Source organism: Syngnathus acus, chromosome 16, assembly GCF_901709675.1.
Source record: "Syngnathus acus chromosome 16, fSynAcu1.2, whole genome shotgun sequence".
NCBI lineage: Eukaryota > Metazoa > Chordata > Actinopteri > Syngnathiformes > Syngnathidae > Syngnathus > Syngnathus acus.
In genome coordinates this window covers 2,535,295-2,558,361 of record NC_051101.1, presented here as the reverse complement: position 1 = coordinate 2,558,361, position 23,067 = coordinate 2,535,295, and the positions used below count along the sequence as shown (strand labels likewise).

Here is a 23,067-nt window from a genome sequence, read left to right as displayed (position 1 = left end):
CAATGGGTTGAAGTTTTTCAAAAGTCCAGCGCTGTACATTTTTTGTAGAAAAATTGACTATCATTTCCAAAGCATTTTTAACATTAGATGGGATGACAATCATCACCTGTAGCCTAATCGTTTTTATTAAATCTTATTTGGATTAGAAGGGTCTGTTTTTATGAGAATTGAATGGAACTTTGTGCAAAAGGGCCGCTTTTTGTGAGAAATTCATATTTTTTAATATTACGTCAATGAACCAACACACTAAATACATAATTAAAACAGAAAAAATTAGATTTTCTGTTTTCATATTTTTAAAAAAAGAAAACTGAAATCTTTTCATATTGTAATGTTACTTCAAAACTGTATTTTTAAAACTATTATTGTTATTACTCTTATTATTATTGTGTTTTGAAAGTAATAAGACAATTTTTCCTGTTTTGGTTGAAAATGTTGGAAGGGGACGCGAGGGGTTAAAGCAGTTGCAGCTGTTGTTTCCGCTTTCCCGGAACAAGTGGAAATGCCCCTCCGTCCTCAGACGTCATTCACTATTTGATCGGAGACTCTATTTCGACGTCTGAATTTACGAGGAAGTAAGTGACAACCTTTTTGTTTAATTAATAGCAAAGGTGAAGCGATTGTCCTTGTCGAGGTGTCGTATTTTCACCGCCTTTTGGGGAAGCAAAAATATGTCGCAGTTTGTTTTGATGGCTCACGCTCGTGGTGAGATCGTATATTTACGTCAAATTTGGAGGTTCAGAGTGTTGATCGTCGCTGGAAAATATTACAAGATTAATTTTGCAGCTTTCAAAGTCCACCAACAAGCTTGGTGTGCCACGTTAAACTTTGGTTTTCGTTTTGTTTCTGTGGGCGTAGCATGGAGCGTGTTGGTGAGTTACTGCGCAGTAACGCGCGTTACGTCATCGCGTGCTCCATATTGGATGAAGCAATTCCATTCTGTAAAAGGAGGGAACAGATTAGAAAATACTTTTTTTCCCTCCAACCCTGTCCTTTCATTTATCCATGTATGATAATAGAATACTGAAAATGTTCAAATTATTTGGAATTTCAACGTTTTGCCAAGAAATATGTCATTTCTGCACTGTAATCTTCAAAATCTTATTTCACTGTGAAAGGAAAATTTGCAATCTTCTGCTCAGCCATTGATTATTGCCAAAATAATCCATAGATGAACTGATTATTTGAAAAATTGTTAGTTGCAGCCCAAAAAGTCTCCACCAGACAGACTTAACGGCTGCTTGGAAACTGCCTCCGTTTGTTTAAATTCAACCTTCAGCTGTTGCGGCCAACGTCATCCTAGCGATCCTTCGTGCCACTTTGATTATGTTAACATGTTGTCGTTTTTCAAGACAGAATGGCGATAAGTATGACCAAAGCAGACGGGGTCACAATTCTGACATTGGCCACCGACCCCACAAGTAGCTGTCCCCCCCTGTGCCAAATCTTGGGGGGCCTGTGCTACAGCCCCACGTGCTGTTCAGTGTCTCGACGCCTGGGGGGATTCATGGGGACCTCTCAGACTGTATTGGGGGCGCTGCACATCATGACGGGCCTGCTCAACATTGGCCTGGGAGTCATCCTCATGTGCCACGGACCTGGCTCCTCGTGGGAAATGGACTCATCTGGCTACCCATACTGGTTGGGAGCGCTGGTAAGAAAAAGTGAACCATTCGTTCATAAATATTGTAAAATATTAGGGCCTAACTATGTTTTTTGGGGGGGGAGGGTCGCAGAAAAAAAATTATTACTGAGAAGCTTGGTCATCCAGGAGGAGCTCAGAGCAAAGCCGCCGCTCCTCCGCATTGAATTTTAATTGATCTCGTTGTTTTGTCGTCTGCTGCAGTTCATCCTCTTCGGCATCGTCTGCATTTTATCGGAGAGGTTCCCCAGTCCATGTCTGGTGAGTGGCGTTTCTCCGCTCATGCAAAGACTCGTCATGTTTTATCCGGAAAATGTACAAATATTGTTGATGGAGCCCTGATGATTTTGCTGCAACATAAAAGCAGCAACAGTAGACACGGACAAAGCAGACAAGTTATTGTCACACATCAAATATAAATATAATTTCATTGTTCTGGAAAAAACGTTTTATTTTAGATGAAAAAAATTGGTTATTTTTTCTATGATAAAAGTCACTTTTAAAATAAAAAATATTTTTTTCATTGAAAAGGAATCACAATATTATGGAAAATGTAATAATTTTTTAATTCAACGTCAACTATGATATTTTACGTATTTTATCATTGTTTTGTGAATCATTTATCTCCTTTTTTGAAGAATAACTCCTTTTTATGTCTTAGGTGATAGTCAACGTGATTCTGAACTTGTCAGGAATTGGCATCGCCATCGCTGGCATCGTTCTTTACGCCATTAACATGTCCGACATATTCCTCTGGAACATTTGCCGTGATGACGATTATTACGACTGGTCCCAAACCACCACCAGAAGCCCGAGTGGCACCGAGCAGCAATACTTGCAGCGCTGCCTGGAGGGCAAGGCTCTTATACTCGTGAGTGCACGCTCATTTTCTGTTATAACCATTGTGGTGGGTTTTCTTTCCCTGCAACTGGAAGAACTGAATAAGTCATCTTTGTTGGTTCTAAAAAAAAAAATAAAAAAAAGTTGCTATTCTTTTTTTGCGGTCATGCAGATGCTGCTGAGAGGCATCAACGGCATGGCCATTGTACTGTGCGTCCTGGAACTCTGCCTGGTTATCAGCTCCTCCGTGTTGGCCATCAAATCTCTTTGTCGCCACGGCAACGGCAAGCACCACCATGACCCGCAGGTAACCGCCCCCTGTTGGCGGGCTCGCAAAACTATGTCCAAAAACTGATGGTGCAGAACAAACAGAAAAAAGGGAAGCTCATTTGTTCTGGAAAATAAAATTAGTGAATTTTTTTTTTCTATAAAAAGCTACGTATGTACGTGTGTGTGTGTTTGCAAAATAGAAAGTTAAGATGCCTTTTGTTGGTCTTTGGCGTTTTAGAGCCGTGACGAGCCAGAAGGTGGATACAAGCAAATTCCGGAGGAGGAAGTCGTGGCCTAACGTGCGCCGTGGTCTTCATCTCTATGCACTCTTACATCTGAAATGTTTTTATAGATCTCAGAAAAGTACATCTTCATTCTTTTTGCACTTTGTTCAAGATTTGAGTATGCCAAGTTCTCTCCCATGTGTCAATTGGGCACACTTGACCATCAATGCATTTTGAATGTGGTGTACAGTCAAACCTCGGTTTTCCACCACAATCCGTTCCAGAAGGCGGTTCGAGAAGTGAATCGTTCGAATTCCGAATCTATTTTTCCCATTACAAATAATGGAAAGAAATTTAATCCGTTCCAAGACAAAAAACAACGCATTTTTTAAGCATTTTTTCATTTGCGCATTTTTGTGTGATCGCGCAACTGCAGCGCACCGCCGATCGCGCAACCTAGCGCGTCGCCCACCGCGCAACTGCACTGCGCTGGTCGCATTATTGTGAAAATATTTTTAAAGTCCTGATGTACTTTCCAAAATTTAAGTGGACCTCCGTGCGCAGGGAGCTTAATTTGGTCCGATCGCGCATCTGCAGCGTGCCGGGCGCTCACTGTCACATTGCTTTAAGAGCGTCTTTGTGTTTTAGGATGGCTTTACTGCTCCCACTTGCTTCCTTTGGAGGCATGATTAGAGTTGATGCAACCCTCAGAGTAACGAAAATACAATAACGACGAAGTCAGTCGGCATCCAGGCCGCGCGGTTGGGTTTTCTCGGGTCCTCTCGGCTCATCTCGCGAGGTTCGACCTCCGAAATTTGTTCAACAACCGAAGCAAAAAAATCTCGATTTTTATTGTTGTTTTTGTTCGAATTCCGATTTATTTGAGAACCGGGACGTTCGAAAACTGAGGTTTGACTGTAGTTTTGGCTGCTTGCATCTTATTTTCTCTTTTTTACGTTAAGACTTGTTGACAAATATAAAAACATTTGGGAACTATTTTTCCTGTTTTTTGTCAATACAGTGGAAACATTTACCTGTTCACCATTTCCCCCAAGTACATTTTGGGGGGTAAGTGCTAACGCAGATTTTTTTCCCATAAAAATATGGTATATCTCTGATTATTAAAAAAAAAGTTAAATAAATCTGTGCAGTAAAGTGTGTCAGATATTCACTTCTTTTTTTTTTTTTTGCTCTTCAATGAACAACAAATAGTGGAAAACAAGGACAAAAATTTCGCTATGAGCTGGTGAGTCCTCTGCATGACTGTGTGGATTATTTGGAACTTTTTGTGCTCTTGAATATGTTGGAGAATGAAATAGAAGCACATCCCTGTTCAAATGGCAGTCCAATAAAATCCGCCAAATTGTTTTCATTTTCTCCAAGTGGTTACACAATTGTGCACACCCTTTTATAGGTGCTTTTTTAACACGAACGCAGGCAGGAACATGCAGTGGCGTAGCCAGGAATTTTTCCAGTCGGGGCGCGCGCCCACAGGAAAAAAATCGAACATCACCCACGCCGTTCGCTGATCGCTAAAACAACATCCGGGTCCGGGATTTTTTTCCCATGAAAATATGGTATATCTCCGATTATTAAAAAAAAAGTTAAATAAATCTGTGCAGTAAAGTGTGTCAGATATTCACCTCTTTTTTTTTTTTTTTTTGCTCTTCAATGAACAACAAATAGTGGAAAACGAAGACAAAAATTTCGCTATGAGCTGGTGAGTCCTCTGCATGACTGTGTGGATTATTTGGAAGTTTTTGTGCTCTTGAATATGTTGGAGAATGAAATAGAAGCACATCCCTGTTCAAATGGCAGTCCAATAAAATCCGCCAAATTGTTTTCATTTTCTCCAAGTGGTTACACAATTGTGCACACCCTTTTATAGGTGCTTTTTTAACACGAACGCAGGCAGGAACATGCAGTGGCGTAGCCAGGAATTTTTCCAGTCGGGGCGCGCGCCCACAGGAAAAAAAATCGAACATCACCCACGCCGTTCGCTGATCGCTAAAACAACATCCGGGTCCGGGATTTTTTTTCCCATGAAAATATGGTATATCTCCGATTATTAAAAAAAAAGTTAAATAAATCTGTGCAGTAAAGTGTGTCAGATATTCACCTCTTTTTTTTTTTTTTTTTGCTCTTCAATGAACAACAAATAGTGGAAAACGAAGACAAAAATTTCGCTATGAGCTGGTGAGTCCTCTGCATGACTATGTGGATTATTTGGAAGTTTTTGTGCTCTTGAATATGTTGGAGAATGAAATAGAAGCACATCCCTGTTCAAATGGCAGTCCAATAAAATCCGCCAAATTGTTTTCATTTTCTCCAAGTGGTTACACAATTGTGCACACCCTTTTATAGGTGCTTTTTTAACACGAACGCAGGCAGGAACATGCAGTGGCGTAGCCAGGAATTTTTCCAGTCGGGGCGCGCGCCCACAGGAAAAAAAATCGAACATCACCCACGCCGTTCGCTGATCGCTAAAACAACATCCGGGTCCGGGATTTTTTTCCCATGAAAATATGGTATATCTCCGATTATTAAAAAAAAAGTTAAATAAATCTGTGCAGTAAAGTGTGTCAGATATTCACCTCTTTTTTTTTTTTTTTTTTGCTCTTCAATGAACAACAAATAGTGGAAAACGAAGACAAAAATTTCGCTATGAGCTGGTGAGTCCTCTGCATGACTGTGTGGATTATTTGGAAGTTTTTGTGCTCTTGAATATGTTGGAGAATGAAATAGAAGCACATCCCTGTTCAAATGGCAGTCCAATAAAATCCGCCAAATTGTTTTCATTTTCTCCAAGTGGTTACACAATTGTGCACACCCTTTTATAGGTGCTTTTTTAACACGAACGCAGGCAGGAACATGCAGTGGCGTAGCCAGGAATTTTTCCAGTCGGGGCGCGCGCCCACAGGAAAAAAAATCGAACATCACCCACGCCGTTCGCTGATCGCTAAAACAACATCCGGGTCCGGGATTTTTTTCCCATGAAAATATGGTATATCTCCGATTATTAAAAAAAAAGTTAAATGAATCTGTGCAGTAAAGTGTGTCAGATATTCACCTCTTTTTTTTTTTTTTTTTTGCTCTTCAATGAACAACAAATAGTGGAAAACGAAGACAAAAATGTCGCTATGAGCTGGTGAGTCCTCTGCATGACTGTGTGGATTATTTGGAAGTTTTTGTGCTCTTGAATATGTTGGAGAATGAAATAGAAGCACATCCCTGTTCAAATGGCAGTCCAATAAAATCCGCCAAATTGTTTTCATTTTCTCCAAGTGGTTACACAATTGTGCACACCCTTTTATAGGTGCTTTTTTAACACGAACGCAGGCAGGAACATGCAGTGGCGTAGCCAGGAATTTTTCCAATCGGGGCGCGCGCCCACAGGAAAAAAAATCCATCCGTCTGGAATGCTGGCAAATGATAGAGGAGTTCCACAGGGGGCATGACGAGAGGCATCGAGGCTGAGAGAGAAGGGGAGGGGGAGTGGGGGGCGAGAATGCATAAATAGATGGTGCGAGCGAAGACTGGCGCTTGCATTCCCAGCTGGACAAGTTGGACAGAGTCTGAAGGTGAGCCCGGCTTTAATTCTCCATAAATGCCTCGAAAAGCAAAATAACATTTGGATCAAAGAAAGACAAGAATTTAAGCCGCTTGTTGTGTATTGTGATCGTTCAGGTCCAACATTTGAAGGTGAGCTTGGCTTCAATTGCACTTTGGTTGAAAGAAAAGAAAAGAAGGGAAAAAAGGAAAGAATTAGAATTGCTCGTTGTTTTGACAGTGAAATATGATTGTATTTTGACTTTTCAACTTGAGGATTTGAATGTCACCTTAATGAACTGCCTCAGAGCTAACACTTTACATAAAAATGAGTCAAATGAGAAGAACCCATTTTGTGCTTGATCATTCAAGTTGGCGATTATTTGAATGTAATCTTGGATTTGATTCTCTAGTAAAGAACACTTGAGAACATTTTTCGATAAAAGAAAATGAAGTGCACATTTCAAGCACCTTTTTGAAAGAATGAAAGTGAAATTGAATGACTGAAGGCCTTGTTTTGCTCTTCCGATGCATTTTGAATAATCCAATTTGAAGGTATGCTCAGCTTTAAGCTTTCATTAAAGCATTGAGGGAAAAAAAGCAAGACTCTTTCTTGCACTGCAGACGCATTGAGACCGCTCAAGGTCCACTTGGCTTTGGCCTCGCCCTCCGAAAAAAAATCAACCTTATGTGTGTGTGTGCCAAACTTTGGATAAAAATGCTACACAGTGCGTCTGTTAGGTTTTTTCGCTGACCGAACAAATTTCAAGAGAAGAGCAACAGCAAACAAACCACAAGTGAGACAGAATATTAAGTCTTTTCTCGCGAGGAGTGCAGTACAGATAGCTTCACAACAATCTCACTACACTAAATATCTGTATGCACTCCCGCTCTTTTTATTGGGATTTGCCCTACCCACAAATCGTGAGACAAAAGCCCCTAAAAGAGGAGGGGGAACGCATGTGGGCTTTGCCTCGTAAGGAAGAAATCACTAGGTGTTTACATACTGATAAGAACATGTGGGAAGAGGAATTTGAGTGGCCTGGATAGAGAAGAAAACCTTTGACCTCTAGTCAAAACATAGCAAGGGATGCTTTACGACATTGTGTAGAATGGGACAAGCTAGGTTATTTATTACTGGATACATACATTCCGACATAATCTTACGATCAAGATAGTTTGGAAAACCCTGACAATGATGGTCACTTGTAGGTTCATCTGAGGTGCAAGACAGCAATGAGGCATGTTGTTTAACAAAGTGGTCTTTGTTAAAAAGGAACTGTCTCGGTAGATGTCTTCTTTTTGCTGAGTTGTCAGCTGGTCCTGTCTGACCCAGCTGTAACCTCTCTCCTGACCCAGCCGTAACTTTTCTCTTCTGTGGTACATCATAAAAACAGCAAGGCCAAACAGCAAGCATATATTGCAGTAATATTGCGGTAAAGCATTGATTAGAGAACGCATGATAACATATATATATATACATTTTTCTAACAATTCCCTCCTCTTTATCATAAGTTCTCAGAGACCATCTTATCACCTAAAAGTGGCCACTTCAAAAAGATTTTCAGCCGTAGGATCACAAGTATGAGCACAAATAAGTTTACACCAAGAAAGGATAAACGTTGCGATATTATCATTCGGAAACACCCAGATCTGGGAAGAAGTCTGTAAACCCAAGTGCAAAAATTCCATCATCATCATCGTTATCATCAACATGCTGGCGTTCAGACATTAGGCATACCCCGGCCATCTTGTCTTCCATGGGCGATATTGCTGTAGTGATGAGACGATTAAACAGAGCACGGAGACATGGAATACAACAACAACCACACAAGGTGAGTATAGCAGTAATTGAGGACACAAGGGCTTTATACTTCCCAAAAGCAGTCATCCACTTGTTGTGCTCTTTCATCCTCGTTTTGAGGGATTGCAAGCTTGCAATCGCCTTCGTCAGGCTCCCATCAGGGGCGGTGTCGTTCTGGATGAAGGTGCAGCATTGTTCTCTGAACATTGCGCAGACCCTTCCTTTCTCAGACGACAACATAACAAGAGCATTGCGGTTCTGGATTGACATTAGGGAAGGCGTGGCTAGCTGTCCGTGCACTGCCTCAAGTCCCGCTTGTGTCCGTTTGCCCAATTTCTGCATGTTGCAATGGTTGTAATTTATCATGTCGACGTTTTTGTTCATCGTACACCACCAGCAAATGGAAGACTCCCATCCTGCTACAATTTGGTCAATTAATTCTTATTAATCAGTAACTCCTCTGGGGACTCTGATTGCATCAATTTCAGTCAGATCATCGTCGACTCTCAAATTTAAAGACATTTTGTTTGTTTGTTTTTCCAGCTTTTTCCCAGATCTTGGCATGTTGATACATATACAATTTAGCTTGACTACATTCTCTGAAAGCAATGGCTTCTTTTTTCTTTTTTCAATGGATATTACTATATAGAATGCTCTGTCACACATTTCACAATCAGTAGATGTGACAGATGTCACACAATCTTTGGTCAATGGCAACGATACAACATAAAGAATCGGTCGCAAATCCATACATATGACATATTCACTTTTTGTTTCTGTCTTTGCAGCTTGTTTTGCCATTAGCAATCAATTGTTTCGTTTTTCAGCAACTCTTATAGTTACCTGAAACAAATTATCCACATTCGTTTTAGATATAATCATCCCATTCTTTAACATCTACAGCGGTTGTTGACAAAGTACACATATAAACATCATATTTTCATTGCAGTCCAGATCCGACACAGCAGATCATCCTGCAAAGGTCAAATTGATCTTTTAAATTGCTACAATGCAGCATTGTTTTTTGGGAGTGATCAATATAAGTTGTTCACTCATCTCTCCCCTACTCATTATGACTTAGTTCCCACAAATACCATATTGCTGAAGTTAACAAAATGGCAACAAAGATAGCCACCTTACATGCAATAACGTCATTGTTCCATTTTCTTGTTCCCGGCATTTCTGAGGCTTCCTTTGGGTCACTTTTTCCGATTGAACGTTACCTCAAAAGAAATTACCCTTTTGTAATTTGCTAGGACCACCTCAACTGACCTTTCTGCTATTTTAATGGCAGTTGATGTAATTATCAATATTCAATGTGGCCCTTCCCCCTTGGAAGAACACCAGTGTTTCGTTTTCAATGCTCTTAATGAGAACGTGCTTTGTTCTTTTTGCCTTTAAAATATTAATTATAAATATAAAATGTAAATGCCAAATTTGAATCATCCTTAGTATCCCACTTGGTTTTGAAACATGGTAATCTATATTGTCGCCCAAACAATTTTTCATACGGGGTTAAACCCACAGTACTTGTAATATTTATGTACAGTTTGACCAGGTGTAAACATTTTGTCCATGATCTTCCACTTTTTTCCATGCACATTTTCACACTTTATACCAGTCCTGTCATGAGAATTAATTTCCGAAATCCCATATCTCGGTATTATTTCTTTACATAACGTTTTTTTTTCCACTGTTAAGGCATTCAGTGTTTTTGTTGAAGCCAATTCAAACCATTTTGAGAATGCATCTATTATGACCAGGCATTATAACCCTGTGGATTGTGTTTAGCACATGTTAAACAAACTCCACAAAAATTTTGTTTTATAAATGTTTTGAATATGAATCAAATCCATATGTTGTATAAAGCTGAATGAACTGCCCCACTATCCCTCCTCTTGAGCCATGTGACACACACCATGGCTCAATATTGCTGCCCATTTATATAGGCTTTTTGTAGGATAGGTCAGTCTTCTGGTCATTTATAGATACCATTCTCCACTCTTGCCCCTCTTTTCGTCCATAATCGAATTTCAGTCTATGGACTTTGTCGCTGCACATCTTTAAAAACGTTTCAGTAATTTAATCTGCTTCTTGTGTGTACAAAATTTGAAGCATCTTTTGCACTACAGCTATGCGGTTCCGTCCGCAAGCTTGTTACCTCTTGGCACCTTATCAGTCTCATGTGTGCCCTGCACACGTGCATATAGCTATTTTTCGTGGCAATTGGACTGCTTCCACAACTAGCTTAGTTGTAGTTCCTTGTAGTTTCCTTTCAATCATTCTCTCATTGTTTATCACAAGAATCTTAGCAATTTGAATGAAAATCAAAATGTATGTTTTATTTTACTCAATTGTATGATTTAGAGCATCCATATGTAGTAAAGTGTTGTATTACTACATATGATTTCATCTTCATTTAATTTGACACACCTTTCAAAATGCTTCTCAGTGTCCCAGTGCTCACATGCTTTGCGTGTGTAACTGGTTGTCTCAACCCGTGTTCCACATCCTAATCTTTTCTCCCTCAAGGTGTCAAACCAATTAAGATAAAAAGATAAAAACCAACAAAATAACCGCCAGTAAATTAATATAATAGTCAATTGTTGTTGTTTCTTAACTTTAACTAACTCAATCACTCTCTTATTCTCAAATGTAAAAACTTGTGTAGTCTTGACACAACCAATCGACTATTTCTTCTAAATTTAGCTTTGAAATGTTGTTATTTAATAATTTTGCTTCATCCAATTCCAGAAAGCAAGTTCTTTCCATCTCTCAAATTTTGTTTCATCAGGGCTAGGCATTAATGCAGTGTGGACCAGTTTCTGCCCACAAAAAATTGCTTGCCTTTCTTTTCTTCTTATTTTCACAAAATTGCTTTTGTTTTGCGGTGCAAATCAGATAGACTACAGTCTAGCAAATTCTTTTGTGCACCTACATTAGCCAATTTTAACACATAACACTGACAGCACACAGACAACACAAAAACAACAGAGACACAGCTCACAAACAATACCAACAAACAACGCTGCGCAAACGTCATCCTCTCTTTTGACGTTTTGGTTATACTTTTTTCTTTTCTCATCAGTGCATTTTATCCTTCATGCAAATATTGTCGCATCTTCCTTAAGCATCACCCTGCTTCAAATATTCAAACATTCCCTGAGAAACTCGCACTTTCCCTGCTTCGCCCGCAGCCATAGCACCCCTCGTGCGAGGGGGGGGCGCAGCATCAATGTTGATTGGTCACAGGCTGGCCATTTCCTGCAACAACCATGATGCCGGCCCACCGCCCACACGAGCATAGCAAAGGCCCACGCGCACAGCCCCGCCCCGCGACAACGCGCGAGCGCAGGCACGCTTATCAGTCTCACCCTCTCAAAGGGCAGGCCAGCTTCGCTGTTGCGCCCTTTGTCATGTTCACATTCGACATCTTTCAATGTCTTCTACACAACATTTGTTGTCTCATTTGTCCACACCCTCAGCTACGGCCCTCAAGCGAGGTCGCGCTGATGTCGTTTCATCATCTTCCTGCCTACGCAACAACAAGCTCTCTTTGGATTTTTCTTCACTTCTCTTATTCTTCAATTTTTCTTTCATAGAACACACATCTCACTCACACACACACTCATATACACACCCACTCATGAGGATCCTCTGCGCGCACACGCACACACACCAACACAAAAGGATGACGCACAACATAGGTATAAGACCACATAGATCCCACTAAGAACACCTTTTTGCTCGTCTTACTTGTCAGATTTATTCTTTATTTTACTTCTAGAAGCTATTTGTAATTCTTTTCCATTTATTTAGCCAATTTTAACTTCAGTGTTTCTTTATCTTACTTTATCCTTTTAACACAAATATCTCCTGTATATTTAAGCTAATTTCTCTTTAATTTTGGCAGCCAGGTTCCCACTTCATTACATGGAAACCTGATTTGATTTGATTTTGGCCTAGTCATAACTGTCTTTGTTAATTTGTGCAGTCACGTGCCATGTGACCGTTTTCTCCGCAATTCCAGCATTCCATTGGAGGTTGCACAACTCCTCTCCCTCGGCCTCTAAAGCCTCCTCTGTTAGACATTGCTCGCCCTCTCTGGCCTTTCTGTCCTCTGCCTGCATTTTGGTAAAAAGTGTCACTATCCTGGTCTACCAGAAAAGTGTCTTTTGAAGCTTTCATTTGTTTTCGTTTTTGTTTGTCTATTACTACTTTTTCCGCATGGAGGGCGTGATTTATGTATTTCTCCAAAGTTCCGGTGTTCATGCCCATATAATGTTTGATCACCCAGCCTTGTATTGCTGGTCTGGACCCTGCGTGGATGGCATTTTTTAATTGCTGTTGATAAGCACCTTGAGGCGCATTATCTTCCACCAGTCCACTGTGTGTTTTAAACACTTTTGTCATGCGCACTCGATACTCAACAAAGGTTTCATTATCATTTTGCTTTGTTCTCCCTATTTCTGTATAATTTGCTCTGATTTCCTTTGACCAATCCATTTCTAGCGGGCTTTTCTGCCTAGTGGCCCTGTCCATCAACCCATAAGGAGGAGGTGATTCCTCAATTTTGCGTGTGTCATGTATTTGCGGATACAACTTCGCTATGATCTTTAGTTTTGAATTTGTAGCATGTGTTTTCTCTTCCCGCTCTTGTACTTCTTCTAGTTCTCCCTCAAATTTATATTTTTTAACCCATTTATCGAAATCTTTTTTAAGTCGGTCGGGATCCTGCCTTTCAATTATTTTCCAATCTTTGCATTGTAGTTCATGTCGGGGTAGGGACTTTCGCTTACTATCTAAATTTCCCATGGTTTATTTTTCTAAATTTTGGAGTTGGTAGTTTGAATGGCACCTACAGTGTCCTAAAACCAACTTTATTCACAGGACAGTGGTTAAAAGTTCGATGTGTGGTAAGTCTCCTTTCACCTCCCCGAAGGGAGCGGAGAGTTTTTGCCTCTGCACCCACACAAAGCCACTGTTTACAATCCTGTGTGTTTATATAGAGGAGCGCTCAAATGAGATCACTCTCAGTCAAACCGTACACAAGCATACCACGCGCGATTTTTAATAACAGAGGAGTCCGCACTCCCGCTGCGGAATTTAACTAACAAAGTTAGGGGGCTCCACACCGCCCCTGCGGAATTTAACCGTTTCTGATTGCACTTGATAGGGTCTAGAATTCTCAAGGTCTTTAAGTGACTTCTTGTCACTGCTCGTTGTAAGTGACCTCGTCACTGCTCATTCATTAGGTGACCTCTTGTCACCGCTCATCCATTTCTTTTTAGTAGAATTAATATTCCTACTCACGGTCTGCTGATTCTCCTCCTCGGATAGCCTCGTCAACCCTCCCGGTGTCCAGCCGGACTGATCGAGACAGTCCCGTCAAAGGGCTTTTGTTTACCTCGGCCGAGGATTTTCGCCTGCGTCGAAGAGTCCGCTGGAACCGCCAGGTGTGTCGAGATCCCGGACGAGCCCCCAATTACTGTTAGGTTTTTTCGCTGACCGAACAAATTTCAAGAGAAGAGCAACAGCAAACAAACCACAAGTGAGACAGAATATTAAGTCTTTTCTCGCGAGGAGTGCAGTACAGATAGCTTCACAACAATCTCACTACACTAAATATCTGTATGCACTCCCGCTCTTTTTATTGGGATTTGCCCTACCCACAAATCGTGAGACAAAAGCCCCTAAAAGAGGAGGGGGAACGCATGTGGGCTTTGCCTCGTAAGGAAGAAATCACTAGGTGTTTACATACTGATAAGAACATGTGGGAAGAGGAATTTGAGTGGCCTGGATAGAGAAGAAAACCTTTGACCTCTAGTCAAAACATAGCAAGGGATGCTTTACGACATTGTGTAGAATGGGACAAGCTAGGTTATTTATTACTGGATACATACATTCCGACATAATCTTACGATCAAGATAGTTTGGAAAACCCTGACAATGATGGTCACTTGTAGGTTCATCTGAGGTGCAAGACAGCAATGAGGCATGTTGTTTAACAAAGTGGTCTTTGTTAAAAAGGAACTGTCTCGGTAGATGTCTTCTTTTTGCTGAGTTGTCAGCTGGTCCTGTCTGACCCAGCTGTAACCTCTCTCCTGACCCAGCCGTAACTTTTCTCTTCTGTGGTACATCATAAAAACAGCAAGGCCAAACAGCAAGCATATATTGCAGTAATATTGCGGTAAAGCATTGATTAGAGAACGCATGATAACATATATATATATACATTTTTCTAACAGCGTCATTTGGGGGCACACATGGCGATGAGGACAAGGTTGCTCAAGTGCGCTGCCGAAGGCTTTTAATCAGCCAGGCCTGGGTGTGCCTTTTTTCCGCCTTCTCCAGGGAGTCCAACTTAGATCATCTCCCCGGTGTTTTTTCTCCTGCCGACACACTACGTGACGTGTCGGCGCCGTAAAATCCCCCTGCTTGTTTCTTCCACTGTCAGCATCTGCGCTTGCTCTGGCTGGCCGCCATTTTTAGACAAGTCCAACTAAATGAGCAATCCCAAAGCATTGATGGGATTCGTGTGTGTGTGCGTGTGTGTGTGTGTGTGTGTGTGCAGCCGTGAGGGTGCGGCATTGTGAAGACGTGTGCAGACGTGTCGGGACAAGGTTTGGATCCTGCCAGGGACTTTGGCGAGCTTTTTGAAGAAAACGTGAGCGCCCATTTTGGTGTCTGGAGCGGCCATCCACTGATCAATTGTAGAATTGAACAAGCCGGCACATATTCAAGACACCAGGCTAGTTTTTGCGTTGTGCTCGGGAAAGTGTCCGAAAATGTCTTCTTTAACGGTGTCTGTCCCTCCATGTGTCCTTTCAGGCTGTGGCGGAATCATTTTATCAAGTGGCTGTGAAATTGCGCAACCATGGACAGCGTGGCCAACTGGCTGGTGGACAACAAGGACAAGATTGAGAAAGCGGTGTACATCACAGGGGAAGTGGCAGAGGTCCTGGCCGCCACGGTGGGCCAGCTGCACCCCCTCCTGGAGGCCGTTTTCAGCGGCGTGGCCCAGATCTGCAGCAACCCGGAGGGCAAGGAGGCCCTCTACTTGAGACAGAAGATCGAGCAGGTCAACCAGAAGCTGGTGTGCATCCAGCGCGAAACCGACCAGATCGCCCTGGAGCTGCAGAGGGCGGCCATGAACGAGCAGAACTTCGACCGTGAGGCGCACATACTGGGCCAGTACGAAAAGTTCCAGGAGTTCATCAACGCCAAGCCCAGCATGAAGGAGGAGAAGAAGGAGACGTTCATCACGTATTACAAGATCACGAATACCGACTTGAACTTGGACGCCCTCTTCAACGCCGTCACGGGGGAGAACATGGCCGGCGTCCCCATACTGGACACGGTGGTTGTCACGGCGAAGAGGAGCCGCAGGGCGGTGGAGGACTTCTGCGCTCGGCTCAAGAAGCTCTTTGTGATGGGCCTCATCGCCATCATGGGCTACACCGCCCTTCGAGAAGGCCCGGTGGAAACGGGCCTGACGACCAAGTGGCACGAGCGGATGGAGGCTGTGGAGAAGCTCATGAAAGCGGCCGTGGACCAATGCACGGAGAACTTCATGGACCAGGCCAAGCTGGACCTGGAGGAAGCACTCAAAGAGAAGGCCTCCTGCGCGGTCAGCGAGGACTTGACGCGTTCGCTGCTCTCGGCGCTGGTCAAGAAGTACGACTGGGTCAACTGGTCGGTGCGCGCCTTCAACAGCCGCGAGCGCATCTTCTTCTACAACTGGCTGGCGGGATGCAAGTGCCACGGCAGCGCCGGGGCCAACTGGTTCAAGCTGACCATGGACAACAAGGTCAAGGTGGTGGTGTCCTTCTGCGTGGACCCGCCGCCCATCGACAAGACTCGCATCTCCAAGCAGATCGAGCAGCAGCGGCTGAAGGGCAACATGATGGCTGTGGCCCGGATGGTCAACCGCTGCTTCCCTGACTGCCTGGTGCACGCTGTCAGCCACCACAAGGAGGTGGTGGAGTCCAACAACTTCAACGTGGAGTCCTACTACTACGCCAGGCAGAAGCGGGCCTTCTTCTACATCCACCCGCTGTAGAGCCGTGCTGATGTGCTGGAATATCTGAACTGGCAGGGGGACATATGATGGAAAATGCACATTTTATTTGTCGACTCAGTGTTTGTTGCCGTATGGATTTCTTCTTTTCTTTTTGGGGAGAGAATGTGGTCCACTTTTTTTGTTTTTCACAAATGCATATGAACAAGTGTCAGATTGCCGATAAGCGCAAGCAAAAAGATGGCGCCGGTCGGCTTCACCGTGTCGGCAAAGATGAGCATGTTTGAGCTTTGCAAAAGTAACTGAGCAGCAGCGAGCCAGGCGGCCTGTTTGCGTAAACGCTCCCGTTGTGTAAGACGGAGATGAGCACACATTGTAACTGATTTTTATTTTTGGCAACAATCTGACGTGCTTGTATCACTGTGATGTTTGTTCTCTTGTCAATGTTCTAAATGTTGCCTTTTTGTCTTTTTGCAGGGTCATGTTTTGAAATTGGCAAAAAAAGAATGCAATGTACCGAATCTGCGTGAAAATAAATGTACATTAAAAATATTTCTAATTTGTCATTTGATTTTCAAGAGCAAAATGTTGGATGGTGACGACTCTTTGGACATGCGTCTTTCAGGCTTCAGCTATCATGTGCTTCAGACCAGCCTCCTCTGTTTGCTGTGTCAACAGTGGCGTAGCCAGGAATTTTTCCAGTCGGGGCGCGCGCCCACAGGAAAAAAAATCGAACATCACCCACGCCGTTCGCTGATCGGTAAAACAACATCCGGGTCCGGGATTTTTTTCCCATGAAAATATGGTATATCTCCGATTATTAAAAAAAAAGTTAAATAAATCTGTGCAGTAAAGTGTGTCAGATATTCACTTCTTTTTTTTTTTTTTTTTGCTCTTCAATGAACAAAAAATAGTGGAAAACGAAGACAAAAATTTCGCTATGAGCTGGTGAGTCCTCTGCATGACTGTGTGGATTATTTGGAAGTTTTTGTGCTCTTGAATATTTGTAGAATGAAATAGAAGCACATCCCTGTTCAAATGGCAGTCCAATAAAATCCGCCAAATTGTTTTCATTTTCTCCAAGTGGTTACACAATTGTGCACACCCTTTTATAGGTGCTTTTTTAACACGAACGCAGGCAGGAACATGCAGTGGCGTAGCCAGGAATTTTTCCAGTCGGGGCGCGCGCCCACAGGAAATAAAATCGAACATCACCCACGCCGTTCGCTGATCGCTAAAACAACATCCGGGTCCGGGAGGCAAACGGTGAATGGATAACATCGCGCACATAGAATAGCGCAAGCACATTCGAGCAAGACCGAAAGAAAAAAACGGCATGAAAATGAAGAATCTAAAAAGCTCGATGTTTTTCAACTGGGGCGCAGGGAGTCCTAACCGGGGTGCCGCCCCGGCTCGCCCCGGCTTGGCTACGAATTTAGAGGTAATTTGGTAAAGATGGATATCTTGTTGTATTCACTTTTCACCTTAGACTGAGTAAGAGAATGCAAAACAAAAATGTTTAACATGTCCCCAATAGTATAAACACGCTATTTGGATTTATAAAGCATTGGTGGAAGACACTGGCGTAGCCAAGCCGGGGCGAGCCGGCCTGCGCTATTTTTGCTCTGGCCGCCTTGGTTCTGTACGCCGCCGATGCGGAAAACGCTTCCGTCCTGTGGATGTGCCAACCGAGATTAGCGGGACGACAACGGCGGCTGCACGCCGATTGCGCAACGGTGGCTCTCCTGGTGCAGGTGAACCTCCGCCAAGGAAATTGCGGGGATACTTTTGGTCACGATGTGGAATCTTGTTGGTCCGTCAGAGACTGCTGACATCTGCAGACGCCACTTTGACAGCGCTGGCCGTCGTTCAGCTCTTCGTCAACCTCAAGTGTGCCGCCGAGGTCGTCAAGGCTCTGGTCGTCGGGCGAGAGGTACTCGTCGCCACCCACCGGCCTGCTAATGACTTTCGAGAAAGAACCTGTTCGCTTAATGGTAACGCTAAATAGGATTCTTGTTGCAGCGCTTGAACCCTTACAGCAATAAACCAAACACAATTAGTTAAACAACCGCATGGAGAGAGATCAGGTAGCAGGATATTTTATTTATCCTCTGTGTAGAACCACTATACTAATAGCATCATTTGGAGCCAGCCAACATGAAAGACAGCTAGCTTTTATTGTGAAGTCAAAGAGCAGACAGGAAATGGGCTTTGGCCTGCTCTTTATTGACATTTGATGTTTGTCCTTATCCACTTGCCCTCTCAGATGACATCTGGCCGACAGCGAAGAAACAGCAGGTAAGATTTCTCATTTGATGCTCACAAAACCTTCATGACAAAATCGTTTGCAAAGGAAAAATCGAGTATAAAAGTGTAGAAAGAAAATCGAGAACTTTTCCAAAAACGGGCATTTTGTACAACCTGTTCCTTGACTTTTTTTTTTTTTAACTTGTAAAATATGTAAGTACTGTACTATTCCTACTACTCATCATCATCATTGTAAAATATATACCGTTTTTTTCCGTGTATAATACGCCCCCATGTATAATACGCACCCTAACAATGGCATGTTGATGCTGGAAAAAAGCCTGTACCCATGTATAATACGCACCCAATTTTTTTTTTTTTTTTTTTCTTTTTTTTTTTAAGTCCCAATGATCGTCACACACGCAGGGAGGCAATGGGTCCCATTTTTATAGTCTTTGGTATGGTCTTAACTAGGCTGGATGTATTTTTTTTGTTGGCATTGATTTCTCCGACTGCCCGTAAAGGCACCACCGCGATCAGATGAAAAGAGAGGAAAGTGACGTGCGGACATGTGAAAAAGGCGGCTCTGTATGGGAGAGACGTTGAAGAGGAATAATAACACCCTTGGAAACCAAAACTTGCCCCTCGTCGTGACTCGGAGCCGCAACAAATGTTTCGGATTTGTGTAGGGTACATTGTGACAGCAAACGAGCAGGTGATCGAGCAAGCGTCTGATACGAGAGCATTGCGTTCGTATGGAGCGTGTTTGAAGTGAACAGCAGAGACGAAAGGAACAAGGCAAAGTGTTGTGAAATAAAATATTACCTGTAATACGCATTTTGTTATTTGCTGATTGTATTAAACTATCACATTCATTGTCAGTCAAGAAGAGAAGAGGACTATTATCCCTTCTTTGACGAAATGACCAGAGCACAGTACAAACACACTATTGTTCTTTCGGTATTTATTCAACCCACATTCTTTCACAACATGACAAGAAGAGAACAATACATAAATCAATACTCGTACCAGTACCATGATTTTCTTAAAAAAAAAAAAAAAAAAAAAATTTAAAAATTTTTTTAAAAAAAATTGTACCCATGTATAATGCGCACCCCAGATTTTAGGACAATAAATTAGTTAAATTTTGCGTATTATACATGGAAAAAAACGGTACTTTTCTTCTAAATATATGATTTTTTTTCTCCTCCAAAAATGTTGGCTTAGAAACTCTGAAGTCCTGCATACTTGTGGTACATTTGTGTAAATATTGCCGAGTGGACCTGAGATAAAGAAACATTTTATCTTGAGTAACGCAAACAGACAAAAGCTGCCGCTGACTTTTGATTGACGCCGTCAAATTCCGATTGTGGTCTTCCTGATTGATTGCTGCCGTCCGTCATTCCTCCAGGATGTCTGTGACAGCGATGGGAGACAAAAATGTCGCCGTGGTGACGGTAGCTTCCAATCAAACAAGCGCATTGGGCTCCATCCAAAGTTGCGGCTGCTGCAGGCCTTGCAGGGTGTTGAAGGGCGAGGCCAAAGCTGTCCTCGGGGTAACTACAAGGGCCTTTCACCTTATGTGCACACTTCTTTTCATTATACGATGACATAATCGTATTACAATTAAAGAAGTGCAGTGTACAGCTTTAAATTATTAGTATTGTGTCTTATTCCTACAAAAAGTACAGCTTTAATCTTGTAATATAATTTTCCAAACCATAAATGGTCTTTAATCTTTAAAAAAAGAAACAGCACTTTAATTTTGTGACTTGCTGAATCATATTTCAGCAAAAATATTGTGCTAGATTAGGCTCGGCTAGGCTACATGCTATTTGGGTTGTTGCTAATGTATGTTGCAGACCATTCAGATTCTGGTGGGCGTGATCAACATGGGCTTGGGGGTGGGCAGGACACGGATACGCCCCGGTGACTTGGCCAGTCTGGGAGCAGCTTACTGGATCGGAGCCGTGGTAACGATGACTTTGGAAGCCGGCAAACATGCTGCTTTGAAATAACACCTCACTTTGCGGCTGGTCTCTCCTCTTTGTAGTTTGTCACTGCAGGAGTCTTGTCGCTTTTGTCAGGCCAGTGCCCATCCTGCTGCTTTGTGAGTACAGCCCAGATGGGCTCCCTCTGGTGGTAGGCAAATGAATTGCTGCCTAAGTACTGTTTAGTTGTATTTAACTTGGAAGTTCAAAACATTTACCGTATTGGCCCGAATATAAGACGGTGTTTTTTGCATTGAAATAAGACTGAAAAAGTGGGGTTCGTCTTACATCCGGGGTCTAGACATTATACCCATTCACAACGCTAGATGGCGCCAGATATCTTAAAAGCGAATGCTGAACTTAACTCCCCAGGCCAAAGTGAACCCCTGTCACGAAGAATAAAAATAAATATAGCGGTAGCATGAAGAAGAAAAATAAAAAATTGCGAGAAGAAAATTAGAGAAGAGATAAGAGAAAATGGAGACAGTTTTTGCATGATTTGAATGAGGCAAAATAACATGCTTTTTCTATCGAATATATTGTTATAATCATTTGTTTCAGATGTACTGTAATTATTTTCTGTATAAAAATCTAATTTGGTGTTCAAAAGTATTTTTTCACACTTGAGTCTTGAAAAAGAGGGGGTCGCTTTATAATCAGGGTCGTTTTATATTCGGGCCAATACGGTAATCTTAAAGAACGGTTTGTTTTGAAAGGTACAGGTACAATTTGTATTACCCTTTATGTGCCTCTCATTTTAATAGTAAATTCTTTAGTCATTTTGATAAGTTTAGGTGTTTCAGCACAGGAAACATTTAAACAAACCAAGGCGGCATAAAATGAGCAAAATTACTTTTTTCGTGTTTTTCAAATATACAGTTAAACTTTATCCCCTGCCAATCTCTAAATGATTTCGTGTCAATTTTAAAAATCCAATTTATGCACAAAGAAATTACGCAAAACCTGTGCTATACGTAAGGTTTGGGTTACTGCCTATGAAAATCAAATCCCTGTTTTTGTTGTTGTTGTTGGTTGTTGTCAGGCTAGTTTGACAGTGACCGTGAACGTGTTGTGCGCCGTGCTGTCCGTGGTGGCCGTGGTTTTGTACGCGTTGGACCTGGCGCCTCTGTCTGTGGGTTTGTTTTGTGGCAGCGGGTCCTGGTACGACGGCGGATGTGAAGAGGTGGCCTTGTACGCCATAGTAGGTCAACTTTGCCTTCCCTCCGCCCTTCAGATAACAAGAATGGAGAAACACACGCACACAGACAAACTAATATTCCTCTGTAAAGAATGACAAGTTTGTTACGCACGCAGTCAGGCAAGATTGAAAATATGACTTGAATTGTTTTGTATGGCTGGCTTGCCTCGTAATATTAATATATTTTATATATTTTTTCAATTTAAATGTTACTGCCATATGCAAATAAAGGACTATTTTTTTGCACCCACCAACTATTATACTTCAAAAAAATATTGAATTGTAATCCCGTAAAATCACAACAATAGAATTAAAAATAGCATCATATCAGGGTTAAAACAAGAAAGAATAAATTTGAAATTATGTTTTTCACTGTATGTGGTTTTAAAAAATACTCCAAATTTGGTTTTTCACTAATCTCTATTATCGGTCATTGTATTTATTTATTTATTTATTTATTTATTTATTTATTTATTTATCTTTACAAATTACTGACACATTTAATCTTCTCTGTTTCATCATGTGATGTTTATGGTTGAGAAAACATGCCATGCTGACATTCATTTTGAATCAATCAGAGGTTGACTCGAGGACTGGACATCACGCTGCTGATTTTGGCTGTTCTGGTGCTCTGCGTCAGCATCAGCATGAGCGTGCTCGCCGTTGCTGCCGAGCCGCCGACGCCACATAAACGGGCCCTCAAACAATACACCAGAAAGTACAAAGAGTTGACAACTCAACCGCCAAATTGCTTTGGCTCGTTATGTTATGTCGAAGAAAAAAATCTGTCAAATTAAATGTATTTTCAAACTATGAGTGCAAATGATATTTTGTTGGATTCTCAAGATGAAAAGTAATCACATTTTCAACTTTTGAGAATGAAATGTATTTTAGGGACATGAATAATTTGCTTTGTCGATTGGATTGAAAACACACTTTGTCATTTGGACTGTCTTTGTTTTGCAGCCGGAAGAAAACCTTGAAGAATTTGAAATAAGTCCAATTGGACTCTTAAGATTCTTGTTTTAAAAATAAGCGGTTGTATTTTAAAAAATAAAAGTCCTAATATTTGTACAGGACGTTTGGGCGGATATAGAGGAAAAATATTTTGTCAGCACCATAACTTCATGAAAAGCAGCATATGGTTCAATACTGACATCATGGTAGTAATTGAACACAACTGCCTAATAAATGGCTTTTGGAAATGAAACCAAACGAACAAGTCTTGTGGCACTTTATTGATTCCTTTGGATTCTTACACACCTACACCCACCCCGCCCAC

General features: G+C 41.9%; 3 protein-coding genes across 7 annotated transcripts; all 3 read left to right on the top strand.

The window, feature by feature from the left end:
• The first annotated feature begins 424 nt into the window (after positions 1 to 424).
• Positions 425 to 3,346, top strand: LOC119135633. 4 transcript variants are annotated; one of them, XM_037273398.1, is made up of 6 exons: positions 425 to 579; positions 1,353 to 1,654; positions 1,847 to 1,903; positions 2,304 to 2,513; positions 2,655 to 2,789; positions 2,991 to 3,346. In XM_037273398.1, the coding sequence occupies exons 2-6, from the start codon at positions 1,358 to 1,360 to the stop codon at positions 3,048 to 3,050; spliced, it is 759 nt and encodes a 252-aa protein (XP_037129293.1). In that variant the 5' UTR covers positions 425 to 579; positions 1,353 to 1,357; the 3' UTR covers positions 3,051 to 3,346. The 4 variants fall into 4 exon arrangements, with proteins under 4 accessions (XP_037129293.1, XP_037129295.1, XP_037129294.1 ...); XM_037273400.1 differs by having other exon boundaries at positions 427 to 575; XM_037273399.1 differs by having other exon boundaries at positions 427 to 579; positions 1,357 to 1,654.
• Positions 3,347 to 6,484: 3,138 nt separating this feature from the next.
• LOC119135598 lies at positions 6,485 to 16,710 on the top strand. Of its 2 annotated transcripts, none has more exons than XM_037273350.1 (2): positions 6,485 to 6,557; positions 15,161 to 16,710. In XM_037273350.1, exon 2 carries the CDS (start codon positions 15,207 to 15,209, stop codon positions 16,389 to 16,391), a length of 1,185 nt encoding a protein of 394 aa, XP_037129245.1. In that variant the 5' UTR covers positions 6,485 to 6,557; positions 15,161 to 15,206; the 3' UTR covers positions 16,392 to 16,710. The 2 variants fall into 2 exon arrangements, with proteins under 2 accessions (XP_037129245.1, XP_037129243.1); XM_037273348.1 differs by having other exon boundaries at positions 6,498 to 6,678.
• Positions 16,711 to 17,956: 1,246 nt separating this feature from the next.
• Positions 17,957 to 23,000, top strand: LOC119135624. Its single transcript, XM_037273384.1, has 8 exons — positions 17,957 to 18,103; positions 18,172 to 18,282; positions 18,616 to 18,647; positions 20,008 to 20,152; positions 20,459 to 20,569; positions 20,650 to 20,706; positions 21,630 to 21,788; positions 22,364 to 23,000. Exons 1-8 carry the CDS (start codon positions 18,029 to 18,031, stop codon positions 22,580 to 22,582), a joined length of 909 nt encoding a protein of 302 aa, XP_037129279.1. The 5' UTR covers positions 17,957 to 18,028; the 3' UTR covers positions 22,583 to 23,000.
• The last annotated feature ends 67 nt before the right edge of the window (positions 23,001 to 23,067 follow it).

Coding starts and splice junctions, on each gene's coding strand:
- LOC119135633 (XM_037273398.1), top strand. CDS start 1,358: ATGGCGATAAGTATGACCAAAGCAGACGGGGTCACAATTCTGACATTG. Junction 1,904..2,303: donor GGTTCCCCAGTCCATGTCTG/GTGAGTGGCGTT, acceptor TTTATGTCTTAG/GTGATAGTCAACGTGATTCT. Junction 2,514..2,654: donor AGGGCAAGGCTCTTATACTC/GTGAGTGCACGC, acceptor GCGGTCATGCAG/ATGCTGCTGAGAGGCATCAA.
- LOC119135598 (XM_037273350.1), top strand. CDS start 15,207: ATGGACAGCGTGGCCAACTGGCTGGTGGACAACAAGGACAAGATTGAG.
- LOC119135624 (XM_037273384.1), top strand. CDS start 18,029: ATGTGCCAACCGAGATTAGCGGGACGACAACGGCGGCTGCACGCCGAT. Junction 20,153..20,458: donor AGGCCAAAGCTGTCCTCGGG/GTAACTACAAGG, acceptor TGTATGTTGCAG/ACCATTCAGATTCTGGTGGG. Junction 21,789..22,363: donor AGGTGGCCTTGTACGCCATA/GTAGGTCAACTT, acceptor TGAATCAATCAG/AGGTTGACTCGAGGACTGGA.